The sequence below is a fragment of the Podarcis melisellensis genome (assembly GCF_964234715.1).
Source record: "Podarcis melisellensis genome assembly, chromosome: 7".
Classification (NCBI taxonomy): Eukaryota; Metazoa; Chordata; class Lepidosauria; order Squamata; family Lacertidae; genus Podarcis; species Podarcis melisellensis.
This window is the reverse complement of record NC_138539.1, coordinates 18,256,343-18,271,482: the sequence shown is the minus strand read 5'-3', so window position 1 is coordinate 18,271,482 and position 15,140 is coordinate 18,256,343. Positions and strand designations below refer to the sequence as shown.

The following is a 15,140-nucleotide window of genomic DNA, read 5'->3' as shown; positions in this document are numbered from 1 at the left end:
ACAGGTTGTGATAATTACATTTCAAACATTATTAATGATATTTTTTATGAATACTAGGATATAAATATTCTTATAAATTAATAAACAGTGGCCATTCACAAAAAAAGTTTATGTATGTAACACAGAAATCCTGGCATTGGTAAATGAATTAATGCATTTAATGCAATTTAATGTAATGGATAAAAATCCACCTTGTTGATTCAACACATATGTAATAGCATTGAACCATTTAATGAATTGTAATTCAGTAGTTTCAAACTACATTCTCCCTTTGGAGTTTCTCTGTTTCAGTATGACTATCTTAGTCAGATACAGAATGTCCTGGGAATTTGCAATATTCTTCCACACATGTTTCAATCCTGCCATTTCTGATGTCAAATATTTGTTTATTTTTTGCATAGAAATTAGCCTGTTTGTACTGTGCAGAATACAAAAGGGCACTGTAGGTGGATGATGGCAGGTAAATGAACAAAAGGCAAGATATATGGACAAAGGCAAAGAACCCTGTGGAAGACCCAAATGCCCACCTGGTGACAACACTATTACAGGATCTAATAACGTCATGCACCATATCAGGGGTTCAGAAAACAGAAAATTGAAAGATGGAATACATCCCTGCATAACACTTCACGCAAATGATTATCATGGCATGAATGTTTATGCTATAATAAATTTATTCAACTTTCAAGTGTGACAAGACTCTTCCTTTGTTCTCCCGGTAAAAAACTGAAGCTTATACATATTTTGATTGATGCATGTTTTCCACTCTATTTTAGCTTTATTCATCACTAATGAATATGACACCCTTTCTAGTCAGTCAAGTGCTATGATTTACAGTGGGCTTGATTCCCAAGTTCATTCCACAGCTTAGAGGAAATCAATGTGCACGACTATAGAAATATACCAGTAGTAAACTAAAAAACAAACTCATTCATGTCTTCATCCCAACTTGAAAATACTATCAAGGGACGTACTTGCTTGCCTAAAAAGACTTATAATTACTTCTCTGGATTTGTATCATTCTGAAATTACTGTATTTACTGTATTTTATACAAACAGAATAGATCCCTTTTTAAATTGCTTTTGAAGAATGGGCGGGAGTAGAGTTAATATCCATAGACAATCTAGTATGCAACATGCTAATGATTATTCTGCAACACAGTTGTCCACATATGTGATATCCATGAAGAGCAGGTGCTGTTTCTATCATCAAGTCCTACTGATATGAAAACATGCCTCAAAAAAAAGTCCTTGAACTAGATATTATGGGAACATGGTGTGCAAAGATAAACAAAATTCATTTTGTGTCGGGAAGCTTTAACAGTTCCCTGGATATTATCAATTAAAGACAAAAATGTATTTACAAAAAATGAGGGCTTTTGAAAAAAGCATCATATTGCTAGAGTATATATTAATAGTTTCCCTGGCTTTTTATTTATTTATTAAGCAAACCTATTCTAGCAATGCAGCCTCAAATTAATATGCCTCAGATTCTCAGGTTTTATTTTATTTCTCTCTCAGCAGCTGTCTATTCATTTACAAAAGTAGATAAGAAGCCTAACTAGTAACATAAGAAGAAATTACTGCATGCAATGAAATGAACCCTACTTGACAAAGATTCTCTTTAGTAATGCCACCATCATGTGCCGTTTTTGCAAACATACACTTGCTCTCAAGTTTCTGATAATCAGTGAGGCACTTCAGCAATATTCAGAAGCACTTCAGCAAGTTACTCTTTTTAAAATCCAAATTCTTCATAAATGTTCGAAATCTGTGTAACAAGAATATGTTTTAATCTACACTGTAATTTGACAACTATTTTGTGGCTTTTGTAGCAGGAGAATGGATGTTTATTCATGCTTGAACTGTTCAACTGTAGTGGATCAGAATGCTCTCTTTTTATTTCTTTTTAGTGAAAAGTACAGTTATACCTGTAAAACCGCTTTCTTAATCTGAAAAGAAAAAAGCATGATTTCCATTAAATATACCTTGATAGGGAGCACTAAATCCACGATATCGGTGGTTGCTGTCTGTTACAAAATGGAGTCTTAACCAGTTTTTGTTGCTGATAATTGGGGGTGGTATATTCATTCCAGATAACCTGAGAGAGAAAATAAAAATAAGACAAAAACATTTGATGGGTCAGAAACCTCAGTCATTCACAAAGACCATCACACCTTTCTAAAGGTTTTCTACTCCCTACTTGTGAACATTTAAAACATGCATATTTGTTAATTGCATTCATTTAGTGTTAGATAGATAAACAGATAATTTATTACGGTCGGAGGCCAGCTTATAAAACACACTTGGGGGTACAATCCTAGAAGGAAAACAAACATGTAAAACAATGTACAACAATAATTTTAAAATTTATAAATGTGATAAGCGTATAGTCATGTAAAACTTTAAGAGAAGCTGCCGCAGAGAGATGACCCAGAGTCACCCATGGAACCGTGTTTGGGGATTTTCTTAACAAACTAGTTTGGGTCGGGGGATGGTCTGCACCTACAGATCTGTATATAGAATCTGGCAACCATCCGGGTCGTCGTATAATCTTTGCCTAACAGGAAAAGGTCAAATTTTTGCTTTTCCGGGAGGTCAGCGGGCCTCACCAGCAAGGGATCAATCGTCTCACTATGTGCCTCTTCATAAAAGGGACATCTAAATCATTTAGTGTTATTTATAAATCCACTTTTCATAATGCAGATCACAGGGAAAGCTACAACTAATACATATACATTTTAACACCAACTACAATAGACATTTAAAACAATTCATAGGGCTGCTTAGAAACTCTTACAGTGAGTGACTAAGTCAAATAAATAAATGAATAAATCATATGCAAGAATAATAACACAGACACACAACAGCAGTTTAACCTCCTACAAATGTCTGGATCAAATTATGTGCTTTTAATTGGTGCCAGTATTTGAGTAAGTTCAGGGCTACACACATCTCTGAGTGTAGGACATTGAAGAGACAAGGTGTCACAATATGCACTTTTGGCAATGCAGTCACAAGAATGGGCCTCCCCCACTGATCTTACTCATGGGCAGATTGGTAGGGGAAAAGCTGTCCCTTCAGACATCTTGGCCCCAAACTGTTAAGGCCTTTCTTTTGTTATAAAGCTGAATTTGAGCCTACTTGAAACTTGGGGTTGTCTAACGCTTGATCCAAATTGGCAGTCACATTGCCCATAATGAAAATGCACAACATATCAGGACAAACTTTGCATAGCATATTAAAAACATATCCAAAATATTGTTATGCAAATGCTAGAGACAAGGATCATGAAGAACATACAGAGGAAAGGAGTCGCTGTTGTCTATGGATACCAAGTGGAAAAATTTTATTACACATCTCTGAAGTAAATTTTCGCTTTTCCTAAATTACCCGTGAGTCAAATTAATTTGGATAGCATTTATTTATTTATTTATTTAAGCTTAGATGCTTAGAAAGTCCTCATTTCATCCATTTTCTTTTCCACGAGTCTAGCTTCAGTTCTGCAGAAAGCAAAGATGCTGCAAAGTGGTAGATGTCACCTTACTTAAAATGAATAAAGAGCAACGTCCCAATATTGTGATTGTATTGTTTCATCAGTAGCCTGGAACAGTTGCCATTAAATTCTGTTCATTCAGCTGTGAAACCTGACATATGTGGGTGGTTCTGATTTATGAAGGACTAACTTTTGCCTTTAAAGAGAAGCTACACCCAGAACAAGGTTAAGGCTTATAAGCACCTACCATCCTGCCTTTTAGTTGTGGAAACAGCACCTCTTGGTGGTCAATTTATTAGTTCCAAGAAGCAGACAAGAAAACATATTATTTTAAGGGGAATGGAACATGGGGAATCATCTAAACCTATGTCAGAGGCAGAAAGTGATGGTGGAAGAGCAAAACGGTAATGAATTTGAACATGATCCTCTCATCCTAATGACTAAATATTGTTTATTCATGCTCCTATTGTAATGATACTGCAAAGAGACTCTTGAATAAAATAAAAAATGTACAGCATTTTCCACTATTCAATTATTAAATGCAAAAGGCCAAGGAAACAAATACTTAATTGAAACTTAAGACCTTTATGTCCCAAAAGATGCATTAGGCTACAATCCTATATACATTTACTTGGGAATAAGCCCCATTGAACTTCATAGCACCAAATGTTTATTTAGCAAAAGGCCTTCATTTGTACAAAAGCAAAACACAGAGAACATGGTCAAAACAAAACAGAACATCTCACCTCCCATATTGCTGCGGTACTAATAACAAGTAACACGTTGCCAAAGAAGTGAAATGCTACAATTCATTATTTTACTCGATACTGTAACCGAAGGTTAGGGACCCTCTGTTCTCTGACTCCTCTTCCCCTGACTGTATTGTATTTCAGCCCACTCCTTTTTATTGGGCAGAACTGCAGCTAGGAATGCAGCTAAGGATCTGGTTTGTCAACAGAAAGACCAGTATGTTTTCTCTGCCCCAAGCCCAACTACGTTGCTAAGAATTTCTGTCTTGTGCAACTGCACAGGCTACACTGCAGCAGTATTCCTCCACCTGACTGTCAATACAGACACCAGTGCTCCTCCAAGAGTATCTCTCTGAAACATCCTACCGTAACAGTAGAAGAAAAGCTATTTGTTCTATATATAACACTTTTTGTTATATATGGTGAGAGGGAGCTCCTAACATCCAAGTAGAAGGCAGGTGTTCTTTGTACACCAATCTCTTCCAACAATTCATGGAAATGCAAGTCCTTAATAAGTTGCCTCACCAAATCCAAAATCACACTGAACTCAGTGAGGCTTACTTCCCAGCAGAGGAGGTTTGCTTGAAATTCAATGACAATCTTCAGCTCAAAATGACAGATACAGAAAAGATTTAAGCCACAAATTCTCATGCTGAAGTTTGAGGTACCTATTCTCTATCAAAAGGTGCAGTGTAAAGATTAAATTACAAATGCATTTTACAGAAAACATCTTTAGCACTTAAATGATGGCTTCCTGCTAATACAAATGGAGAAAAAGGAGCAGCTTCATTTCTTTACACTGCTAATATCTAGTTAAGTCTGCCAATCAAGGCAGTTATTCATTATCACTTTTTAGACATGACAGCTTTGGGCTAAGGTGAAGATCGTTCTAATTAAGCACATGCTGATATCTGCAATTTTTTAATTAAAATCATTGTGAGTGTGTGTGTGTTTTAAATCTGACTATGATTTCTGTGGGATTATTTTACTGTAAGTAGTTCTGCAAACTGACAGGATTTGCAATGGCTACTGGTGTGAAATCTTTGCTTATTCTAATCGTATAGCTACCCTTTCTTCCCATGTCAATTTCTCTTCCACACAAATTATAAAGCTGTTCGCTATTATCATAATGCAGAGGCAGTCCGTTCTTAGCTGCATGACAAGTGCTCTTTGAAGCATGGCAATGGTTTACATTCTGGATTCTTAAATAAAATAATACTAAAGGTTATTTGTAAATCATATACAACACCAAGGCAGCTTCCACGTTATGAGTGAACATGTTTGCCTTACAATGCCAATGCTGGGGTAAAGAGATTTGTTGAGGAGAATCAATGGACGGGAGTGACTGCAGGGGCATACCTAGGAATTTACCAGGTTGGCTGCTGCATGGTATGGAGGCCCAGGGATACACAAAAACCATGCCTCTCCACTCTGGCTTGGAGTAGCTAAGAGCCAGCCAGCCACCCACAGTGGGTGTATACAACCCAGAGGGAGTGAGCTGTGCATTTTGACTAGATAAACTGGTAAACTATTCAGAGAGAGACATATCTAAGGAAGATGAGTGCACCGATCTGCAAAATCCAGGAAGCACAACGCATATAGTGCATTTCATTGAGCTGGTCTCTCTGGTCTGCTTCCAATTTGCATATTTGTCACTAGGTTATTGCATTATCAAGGGATGGTTATCTGTGATCCATCCATCCATCTATCTATCCAGCGCCGGATTTACGTATAAGCTAAGCAAGCTATAGCTTAGGGCCCCTGGGGCCCCCAAAAAAAAATTAAAGGGAAAAAAGTGGATGTACATTTCCAAAATATAAAATAAAAAACAAATAAAATACGGTAAAACCTACATACAGCAACAGTTTTGTGTGTTGTGTAGGCTCCTATGATGTAAGTAACGGGCCCCGCCTGCTAGCCTGCTCCCCATATATTACCATATAGCATATATTCAACACAAAAAACAGCAACAATTTGTTGTTGACAAAGGACAGCTGGACATATAAAGGGCCCCATTACCTTCAGTAGCTTAGGGCTCATCAAACCTAAATCTGGCCCTGTCTGTGATATAACACCAACAGCTGATGTAGCACCAAAGACAAAACCTTCATATTGCTTTATATCAGTGTAGCTCAGAAATAAATGCAGATGACCCTCAGGGTCCCATCCAACTTTATGATTCTATGATTTCAGCACACATGCTATGCTGCATGGCTTTAATATTGTTGTCATTTGCGGTTCTGCAGAATGGAGGCTCAAATATTTGGGAATTAGCCCTACAGTGAGCTCGAACCCACAACTTTGAGTCTCATGCTCTTACCAACTGAAATGTATCCAACAGTATTGCAGTATTGGTGAATGAAGAGTTTATAACTGAAGGGAGACGTAATCTGCCTTTCAGAAGCAACCTAGGAAGAAGAATTCCTTGTTGCTTATGTTATTGATGATATGGCTAACTGTAGTTAGACCGTGCTCTAGGCCTCCATTGTGTTTTGTGTTAAAAGAATCAGATACGTTCAATTAGTAAGTAGCAATGCCAGTTCTTACTTGAAGCCTGAGGACACCTCTGACTCTCTACTACAGAGAGGTGATACATGATAATGTTGCCTACAGTGCTCTGCTGGTAAATGACCAAACCATTTGTGGCTTCCCAGCCAAGAAGTAAGTAAAGTTGCAAGCTATATTTCATATGACTTATTTCCAGCAGGCACTGTAAGGTTGAATTCCATTTTACAATCTTTTTTGTCTGTTTTATTGTTCATTTGCTGTGGCTTGTTTTTATGTACACTGCTTAGAGATGTGAATAATTAAGATGTCTATAAATGTCTTAAATAAGTAAGTATGTAAGTCATTCATATGGCAGAGTAAGGATGTATTTTGTGTAATGTCAGGGAGAGAATCCAGTTCTCATCATAGTGTTATGGTCTGCAAGACAAGATGTGAATTGTCTGCATGATATTAAACAAATGCATTCATTTTTTAGTCCTCTGTGACTACCTTACCTACCAATATTTGTTTATTTAAAATAGCAACAACATTCTGTATCTGATCAAAACCCTAAAATGTATTTTATATAATTGACTTTATGTCTATTCTTTGTATATCGTACTGTTGTTTTATTGTTATGGCCAATGGTGCCGCAAATAAAATTCATTAAATTCTGTATCTGATGGTTAACTGCCTTTATTTTTTTAAAGAAGTTTTTGGAGTCCTGTGTACATTATAGCAAAGGCCCCAAATCCTATCATGTACATAAAAACACTGATAATCCCAGACAAATGTTGTGAAAGCACCAACATACACTGCCAACTGTAAACAGCTATTTAAATATTGTTATGGGCTACGAGTGGTGAGCCTTGGGGATTCTCTCAACTAATAGTAATATATCTAATAGTAAAATATCCAGGATGTATGTATGTATGTTTGTTTGTGGTGCTGTGGTCTAAACCACTGAGCTTTGGGCTTGCTGATCAGAAGGTCAGGGGTTTGGATCCCTGGAATGGGGTGAGGTCAAGTTGCTCGGTCTCAGCTCCTGCCAACCTAGCAGTTCGAAAGCACGCAGTGCAAGTAGATAAGTAGGTACTGCTCTGGCGAGAAGGTAAATGGCATTTCCATGCGCTGCTCTGGTTCGCCAGAAGCTGCTTAGTCATGCTGGCCACATGACCCGGAAGCTGTACGCCAGCTCCCTCAGCCAGTAAAGCAAGATGAGCACCGCAACCCCAGAGTCGTCCGTGACTGGACTTAATGGTCAGGGGTCCCTTTACCTTTTTAAACTGCTTAAGATTTCAAAAATTGCTAGCAGGGTCTAGAAAGATATATTCTCTCAGAGCAATGTTAACTGCTGGTTATCAACTCAACTGTTATATTTATAACAAGGCAAGGAAAGTGAAGGTATGACTCATTCTATTGCCCTCTGCTTGGCCAGGATAAGGGGTCAAACTAGCCTGCATTTTGGGGACAGTCATACAACTGGAGCAGAGAGAGAGACTGAGAAGTTTGTCTTGTTCTAAGTGCAGAATCCAAAGTTGTGGCTCTATTACCCTTCAGATTTAGGGTGGCGCAGGCGGTTCCCCTGCACGGGTTGCCAAGATGACAGGGCACACAATTATAAAAATAATTGATGGTGGTGGTGGTGATGTAGCCTATATTTATACTGGTGCCTACTCAATATTGGGGGGGGGGCATCAAATTTTCTCTTTGCTCAGGCTGCCATATTGCCAAAGTCCACATCTATCCCATGGCAAGAAATTTAAGAAAGTAGCAGAATCTGCTGGAGTCTTAGCACCACGAACCCATTCATCCACCTGCATTTATAGCCTTTTATCACATAAAATGGCACATGTCTCCAGCGATCCTCATTCCAAGGGAGCCCAAGCAATACGATGGTCAATATTCACCGGTAGATTGCAGTGCAATCCTATACATGTCTACTGAGTCTGGCTTCAGCTGGGGAGGGCGGGATATATATAAAATTTATTATTATTATTACTACTACTATTCAGAAGTCAGTCCTATTGAGTTCAGTGGGGCTTACTCCCAAGTAAGAGTGTTGATGATTATAGCCCTAACATCATTATTGCCAGCAACAATTTCAAGGCAGTGCATTCACGTCTACTGCCAAACTTCCACCCCCTGCCATTTCATATAGCCTATGCCTGCATGTGCAGTCTGTACATTTTTATTACGGGAACCTACAGCACAGCCGACTGGACAGACAGATATAGAGTGAAGAAAATGCTTCCGACACTGGGTAAGTTTAAAACCTGGTCAAGTATGCAGTGTGCAGAACAGCGTTCAAAACATATTTGTATTCTGTGCTGCGCAGCCAGTTACCTACTGAAATAAATTATGTATGGTTGGTGATCTGATTTATCAGCCTGCCAGTGTAGTTCAGAAGCAATATACCAGAAACAAAAAAAACTGCCACTGTTTTAAATAGGAAAACAGCATTAAAGAATAAACTTCCTCTTCTAATAACTGCAGAACACCACACACAAATGCTGGAGTCAGTCCGTCTTGGGCACACATATAAAAAAGGCCTGCGTGCCGTCTCTGCTCAGTTATTATTCCGAGCACATTCTCTCCCCTACTTGCTGAAGCTCAGGCTTCACTTTCATGTCATAAGCATGTGTCTAATAGAGATCAATCTTAGGATGAGTTAATCTCTCTAGAGAAAGTTTTATTTAAATTAAATCAGCATTGAATAGCTTAGATTAAATCCAAAGCATCTGATCTGCAAATTAATCTATTTAAATGCACTCTGGGGATCAAAAATAGGCTGGGTGCTTTGTTTGTGTTTCGCTCGTATCTGTCTCTGCTGTAATCTTGGAGTGAACATATATCTGCTTTTAGTTAACTAAATTATCCAATCCACTCAAAAGTTTCATTTGTTGCGGTGAAGTTCAGAGAGCTTTTTATTCAATTATACAACCATCGGAAGGAGAGAAGAAATGATATGTCTCTCCCCCAGTAGGTTATATGTTGACCTTATATGCCTTAATTCTAAAGAAAATATATTTTAGCACATCTGTAGTCTAGAATTGCAGTGGAAAAAACAGCTGTGGCACAGGGCCCATTTTTGGAGTTCTCTTTCAAATCATATAGTTCTTCCCTTGATCACACTACCTTGTTTTTGTGGTTAGTGCCTGGGCATATGACCGAGGTCAGGTCACAATGCACCCAGATCTCAGTATGCTTCACAATGGCCCTGTTCAGACATAGCATATCGATGCTTATTAAGCTAAGATAGGAATAAGCATTGTGCTCACACATCCCTATGCCACCCTTTCCATCCTCCCTTCTCCAGTATTGCAACAGAAGACTTCCTGGCTGAATTGATAATAATTTCTCATTTTATCCAGTGCAGGAAATTCCGGTCCCACAGATCTGAGTGAACCAGAATCTGAAGTCACAGGATTCATAACTGCTATGGACATGAGAAGGAACTGTGATTGAACCCAGGATTTCTTGAACTGTGGCATGGAAAGGATGGTGCGAGGATGGTGAATCTCTCAGCCTAATAAACCAAGACATGTTATCCCAGGCTGCGTGTTGTTCTTCCTATGTGACAGGTACATGACAAGCTCTCTCATTCATAACCATGCAAATTTAGACAAGGCTGACAAAATAAAGCCAACCAGGTGGTTGTTGTTTTTTTAAGGCCTGAAATAGGTTGTATGGAAACATTGGTTTTCATTTGTGCTACTTTCAAGAAACTCTGCACTGAGTTGTAGAAGGTTATGAGGCATGGCATAAAGATGCAGTTCATGCAGAGCATGATTCTCTGTGAGATCAGAAAGCACCTGGATCCCATAACTGTGCATTGTAGGGAAGATCAGTAGCGGTGGGCAAGCTTGTTTGATCTCCTCATGATGCAGAGGACCAGTTGAAAAGCTTCCAATGTACCCTAAAGGTAAAGGGACCCCTGACCATTAGGTCAAGTCACGGATGACTCTGGGGTTGTGGCGCTCATCTCGTTTTACTGGCCCAGGAAGCTGGCGTACAGCTTCTGGGTCATGTGGGCAGCATGACTTAGCCACTTCTGGAGAACCAGAGCAGTGCACAGAAATGCCGTTTACCTTCCCGCCAGAGTGGTACCTATTTATCTACTTGCACTTTGACGTGCTTTCGAACTGCTAGGTGGGCAGGAGCAGGAACCGAGCAACGGGAGCTCACCCCCTTGTGGGGATTCGAACCGCCAACCTTCTGATCAGCAAGTCCTAGGCTCTGTGGTTTAACCCACAGCGCCACCAGCGTCCCCGCAATGTACCCTAACATTCCACAGAGCACAATTTGAAACCTACACCATTCAAACAAAAGAGAACACAAAAGATTTGGGTACAGTAATGTATTAGAACAAGCTGCTATCTTAAATATAATATAATATAATGTAATGTAATGTGTAATATAATATAATATAATATAATATAATATAATATAATATAATATAATATAATTTGTTATTTATACCCCACCCATCTGGCTGGCTTTCCCCAACCACTCTGGACGGCTCCCAAAAAAAATATTAAACAGAATAAAACTTCAAACATTAAAAACTTCCCTAAACAGGGCTGCTTTCAGGTGTCTTCTAAAAGTAAGATAGTTGTTTATTTCCTTGACATCTGGTGGGAGGGCCTTCCACAGAACGGGCGCCACTACCGAGAAGGCCCTCTGCCTGGCTCCCTGCAGCCTCACTTCTCGCAGTGAGGGAACCGCCAGAATGCCCTCGGCGCTGAACCTCAGTGTCCATCTTACTGTAATGTTAATATTGAAATGGAAAAGAATTTTGTGTGGAAGGTGTTGGATCAACTCACTTTCTTGGCAAGTTTGCCACAGGAAGAGCCCAAACATCTTCTCATATTTATTAAGTTTTCAAAGTTTCTCTGTTTTAACAACATGATGTGGTTCTCTTAGGTTAGAATTATAAGAGAGAAATGTATATTTTAAAACTTCGTAGTCATTAAAAAGTTTCCCCCTTTAATCTGAGCCTCAGATATGTGGCAGGGTTGGAATAAAAAAGGAAAGACAAATAAATAATGCAGCTTTTCCAGTGCTGTGTGACAAAGATTTGTGGTTTTGGGTGCTTTTAACAAGGAGGAGAAACAATGTAAAATAATAGAAAGGAGCCATTAAAAAAAACATCACACACATTCCTATCAAGGTTACACAAGCAATGTGCATGGTGTAAAAGATAAAGGTAAAGTTTCAATTATAAGAAACAAACTTATCTATAGGTAATTGAGGATCTCTCTGTATTTTGTAAATACTGCATGCACATTATGCTTATGCTCTTGGAGTCAGATAGGTCAGGGCAGTGCCAAAATTTAATTCATGCAGAGTGCACTCACTCTGAGCTAGTTTGAATGACCTTGCTAAGCTGTAAATGTAGCAAAACAGCATCTACCTGCTCACAGAACATGCCTATAACACATCCAGGAAAACTAGCAACCCATGGGTACACATTATCTTTGCATAAGGCCTATAAACATATCATCTAATACATCACATGATCAAACCATTAACGGCCGTATTTTTCCATCTATAAGACGCCCCCATGTATAAGACGCCCTATTTTGGGGGACTCAGATTTAAGAAAATGGAGGGAGCTATATCCATGTATAAGATGCCCCCTAATTTTTGACATTCTTTTTTAGGGAAAAACCTTGTCTTATACACGGCAAAATGCAGTATATGTGGGATATCAATTGTGTGGTTCAAGACCACACATTGTTTCCTGAAAAAACAGCTGGTTCCTGGAGGGGCTTTCTGGCTGGCTTAGCTCTTTGAAGTCTGGGGCAAGTGTACCTGGCTGCTCCCCTCTCTATACTGGTCTAGAAGAAACAGATGAGATATGTATGTTCAACGTGTTATAGGTAGGGCTGCCTCTGAGGACAGTTCAGAAACTTCAACTGGTACAGAATTTGGTGACCATGGACTCAGGTAGATTGGTAGAGCAAAAGCATTTTATATGTGATATAACACTGTGACACCAGATGGTGCTGTGGAGTTCCATTTTTGCCAATACGATTTCTCATTATAAAGGTTACAATGCATTTTTTTCTTAAGTGCTTCTTTGATGTGTCAAATCCAGCCCCTGTTGCTCACTGGAGCAGGATGCTTTGAGCATATTACACCAATCCTAGCACAACTGCACTGGCTGCCAATTAGTTTCTGGGCCAAATTCAGAGTGCTGGCTTTGACCTTTAAAATGCCTTAAATAGCTTAGGACTGCAATACCTCAAGGACCGTCTCTCCCCATAAGAACTGACCCAGATCCTGCAATCACCATCTGAGGCCATTTTTTTGTGTGCCTCCTCCACTGCCATTATGTGTTCTTGTAGTTATGCTGCTGTTTCGATATTTTAGTACAGGCATAGGCAAACTCAGCCCTCCAGATGTTTTGGGACTACAATTCCCATCATCCCTGACGCCTCGTCTTGTTAGCTAGGGATCATGGGTGTTGTAGTCCCAAAATATCTGGAGGGCCGAATTTGGCTATGTGCATAACTCACAAATCACAAATAAACAGGACAATCCCAGAACCACCTGCACACACCAAACAGGCCTTGCTGCTTCTCACACAAGGTGGAGAGCTTTTAAACTCTCTGCCTAGCTTACTGGGTTCTGGGAGGCTCCCACAAGAAGTTGGATGGCCCTGCAAGACCTTGTGAAGGCTTCTAGAGCCCAAGCGAGACCTTCCCAGGGTCCAGTAAGGAAGGAAGAGAGCTTAAAAGCTCCACACCAGGAAAATCTGGCATATAAGGAGCTTTTGAGCTCTCCACCTTGCATGAGTTTAATTTGTGTGATGTAAACTGGCCAGTTGCCAAGTGCGTAGAGCTGTGATTGTACAAGCACACAACCTGCTAGTCTGCTGTATTATATTTACAGTATTTGTAGCAGTTTTCTGGGTGACTCCCAAAGATAAAATGATAGAATACAATATTTAACATATCAGTAACACAACTGGAGCATTAAAAATCCTCAGAAGAGAGAGTCCTAAAACCAAAACAAAAAAAAAATCTTCCAGTAGCACCTTAAAGACCAATTAAGTTAGTTCTTGGTATGAGCTTTCGTGTGCATGCACACTTCTTCAGATGCACACACTGAAGAAGTGTGCATGCACACGAAAGCTCATACCAAGAACTAACGTAGTTGGTCTTTAAGGTGCTACTGGAAGAAATTTTTTTTGTTTTGACTATGGCAGACCAACACGGCTACCTATCTGTTCCTAAAACCAAATTATCAAAATACCTAACAACAAAAAGAACAAAAAGAAGGCACCAGATGAACTTTTCTAGGGAGGCTATTCAAAAGCAGAGTTCCATCACTAGAAAGCTCTGACTAGTAGTCACACACATCATTTCATCAAACATACCCCTCAAAAATGAACTTCCTCTTATATATATATTTTCAGGGGAAGGGCAAAAGAGGGAACATGTTCATACAGACCACAGTGGTAGTTTTGCATTCATAAGATTCCAACTTCAGTCTCTGGTCTGCAGCATCTGATGTTCCCTCACCTGATCACCCAGGGAGTATGTAATATTTACGTACTACAAAAATGCAAGATGGACAAAGATTTTGCTGATAAAGATGTTTGCTGAGAAAGATAAGGAAACTAAACTGAAAACTGTAGCTTTCTCTAGCAGGTTTTTCACATGCTAATCAGGGTTTCTGCAAGTATCAGAAACAGAACAAAAGAACACAAACTAGAGATCAACGGTAAGTGAAATCTAAACTCCCCACCTCTGGGACTCTGGAGTATCATACCTATCGCCACACCTACTAATGGCTGCAAAAGTTGGGGGGGGGGAGTTTTGGCCTGATTCCATTGAATGGCAGCTGTGGGACCAGATCAGGATACAGTGAATAAATCACCAGCAGGTGGTTCCTGCCCAGCTAAACACTCAGAGGGTTGAAGTGGGAAGTTGTTGCCCACAAAGTGAAATTCCACTTCACCGATGGCAGTCAGCAGGAGAGCAACTCTGCCGACAGAGCTAAGTGAAGGGAGAGACCACTGCTCAGCACAAACACAGCATAAGGGGAATTTAGATTGCCCTGTAAAATGTGTCTTTGTATATTTGTATTTTATGACTCTCATATTTGTGTTATATAGAAAAGCATATTTTGCAGTGCAGTGCAAAGCCTGGTACAGACACATTCTATATACAATTTCAGTTCCACTGATGTCACATCAAAATTATTCACCCCTGTGTCTAATTAGAAAAATTCTTATAAGGATACAGAATTTCCTATGGGATGTAATCTATTCTCTCTATTCCTATTTAAATACAGCAGACCAAATCAAAAGAGTATCATTCTCCAAAGAAGAAGAAGGAAGGAAGGAAGGAAGGAAGGAAGGAAGGAAGGAAGGAAGGAAGGAAGGAAGGGGGAAA

At 39.4% G+C, this 15,140-nt stretch overlaps 1 protein-coding gene across 5 annotated transcripts in view; it reads right to left on the bottom strand.

Moving 5' to 3' along the window:
• CSMD3 (CUB and Sushi multiple domains 3) overlaps nucleotides 1-15,140 on the bottom strand; it is a 584,176-nt gene that overhangs the window by 346,504 nt on the left and 222,532 nt on the right. For all 5 annotated transcript variants that reach the window (XR_014170321.1, XM_081918582.1, XM_081918583.1 and 2 more), the window contains exon 6: nucleotides 1,989-2,101. Coding sequence is in view for 4 of the 5 variants with exons in the window: in XM_081918582.1 (XP_081774708.1) it covers nucleotides 1,989-2,101 (113 nt within the window). In the remaining variant the exon portion in view is untranslated. The remainder of the gene's footprint in view (nucleotides 1-1,988; nucleotides 2,102-15,140) is intronic.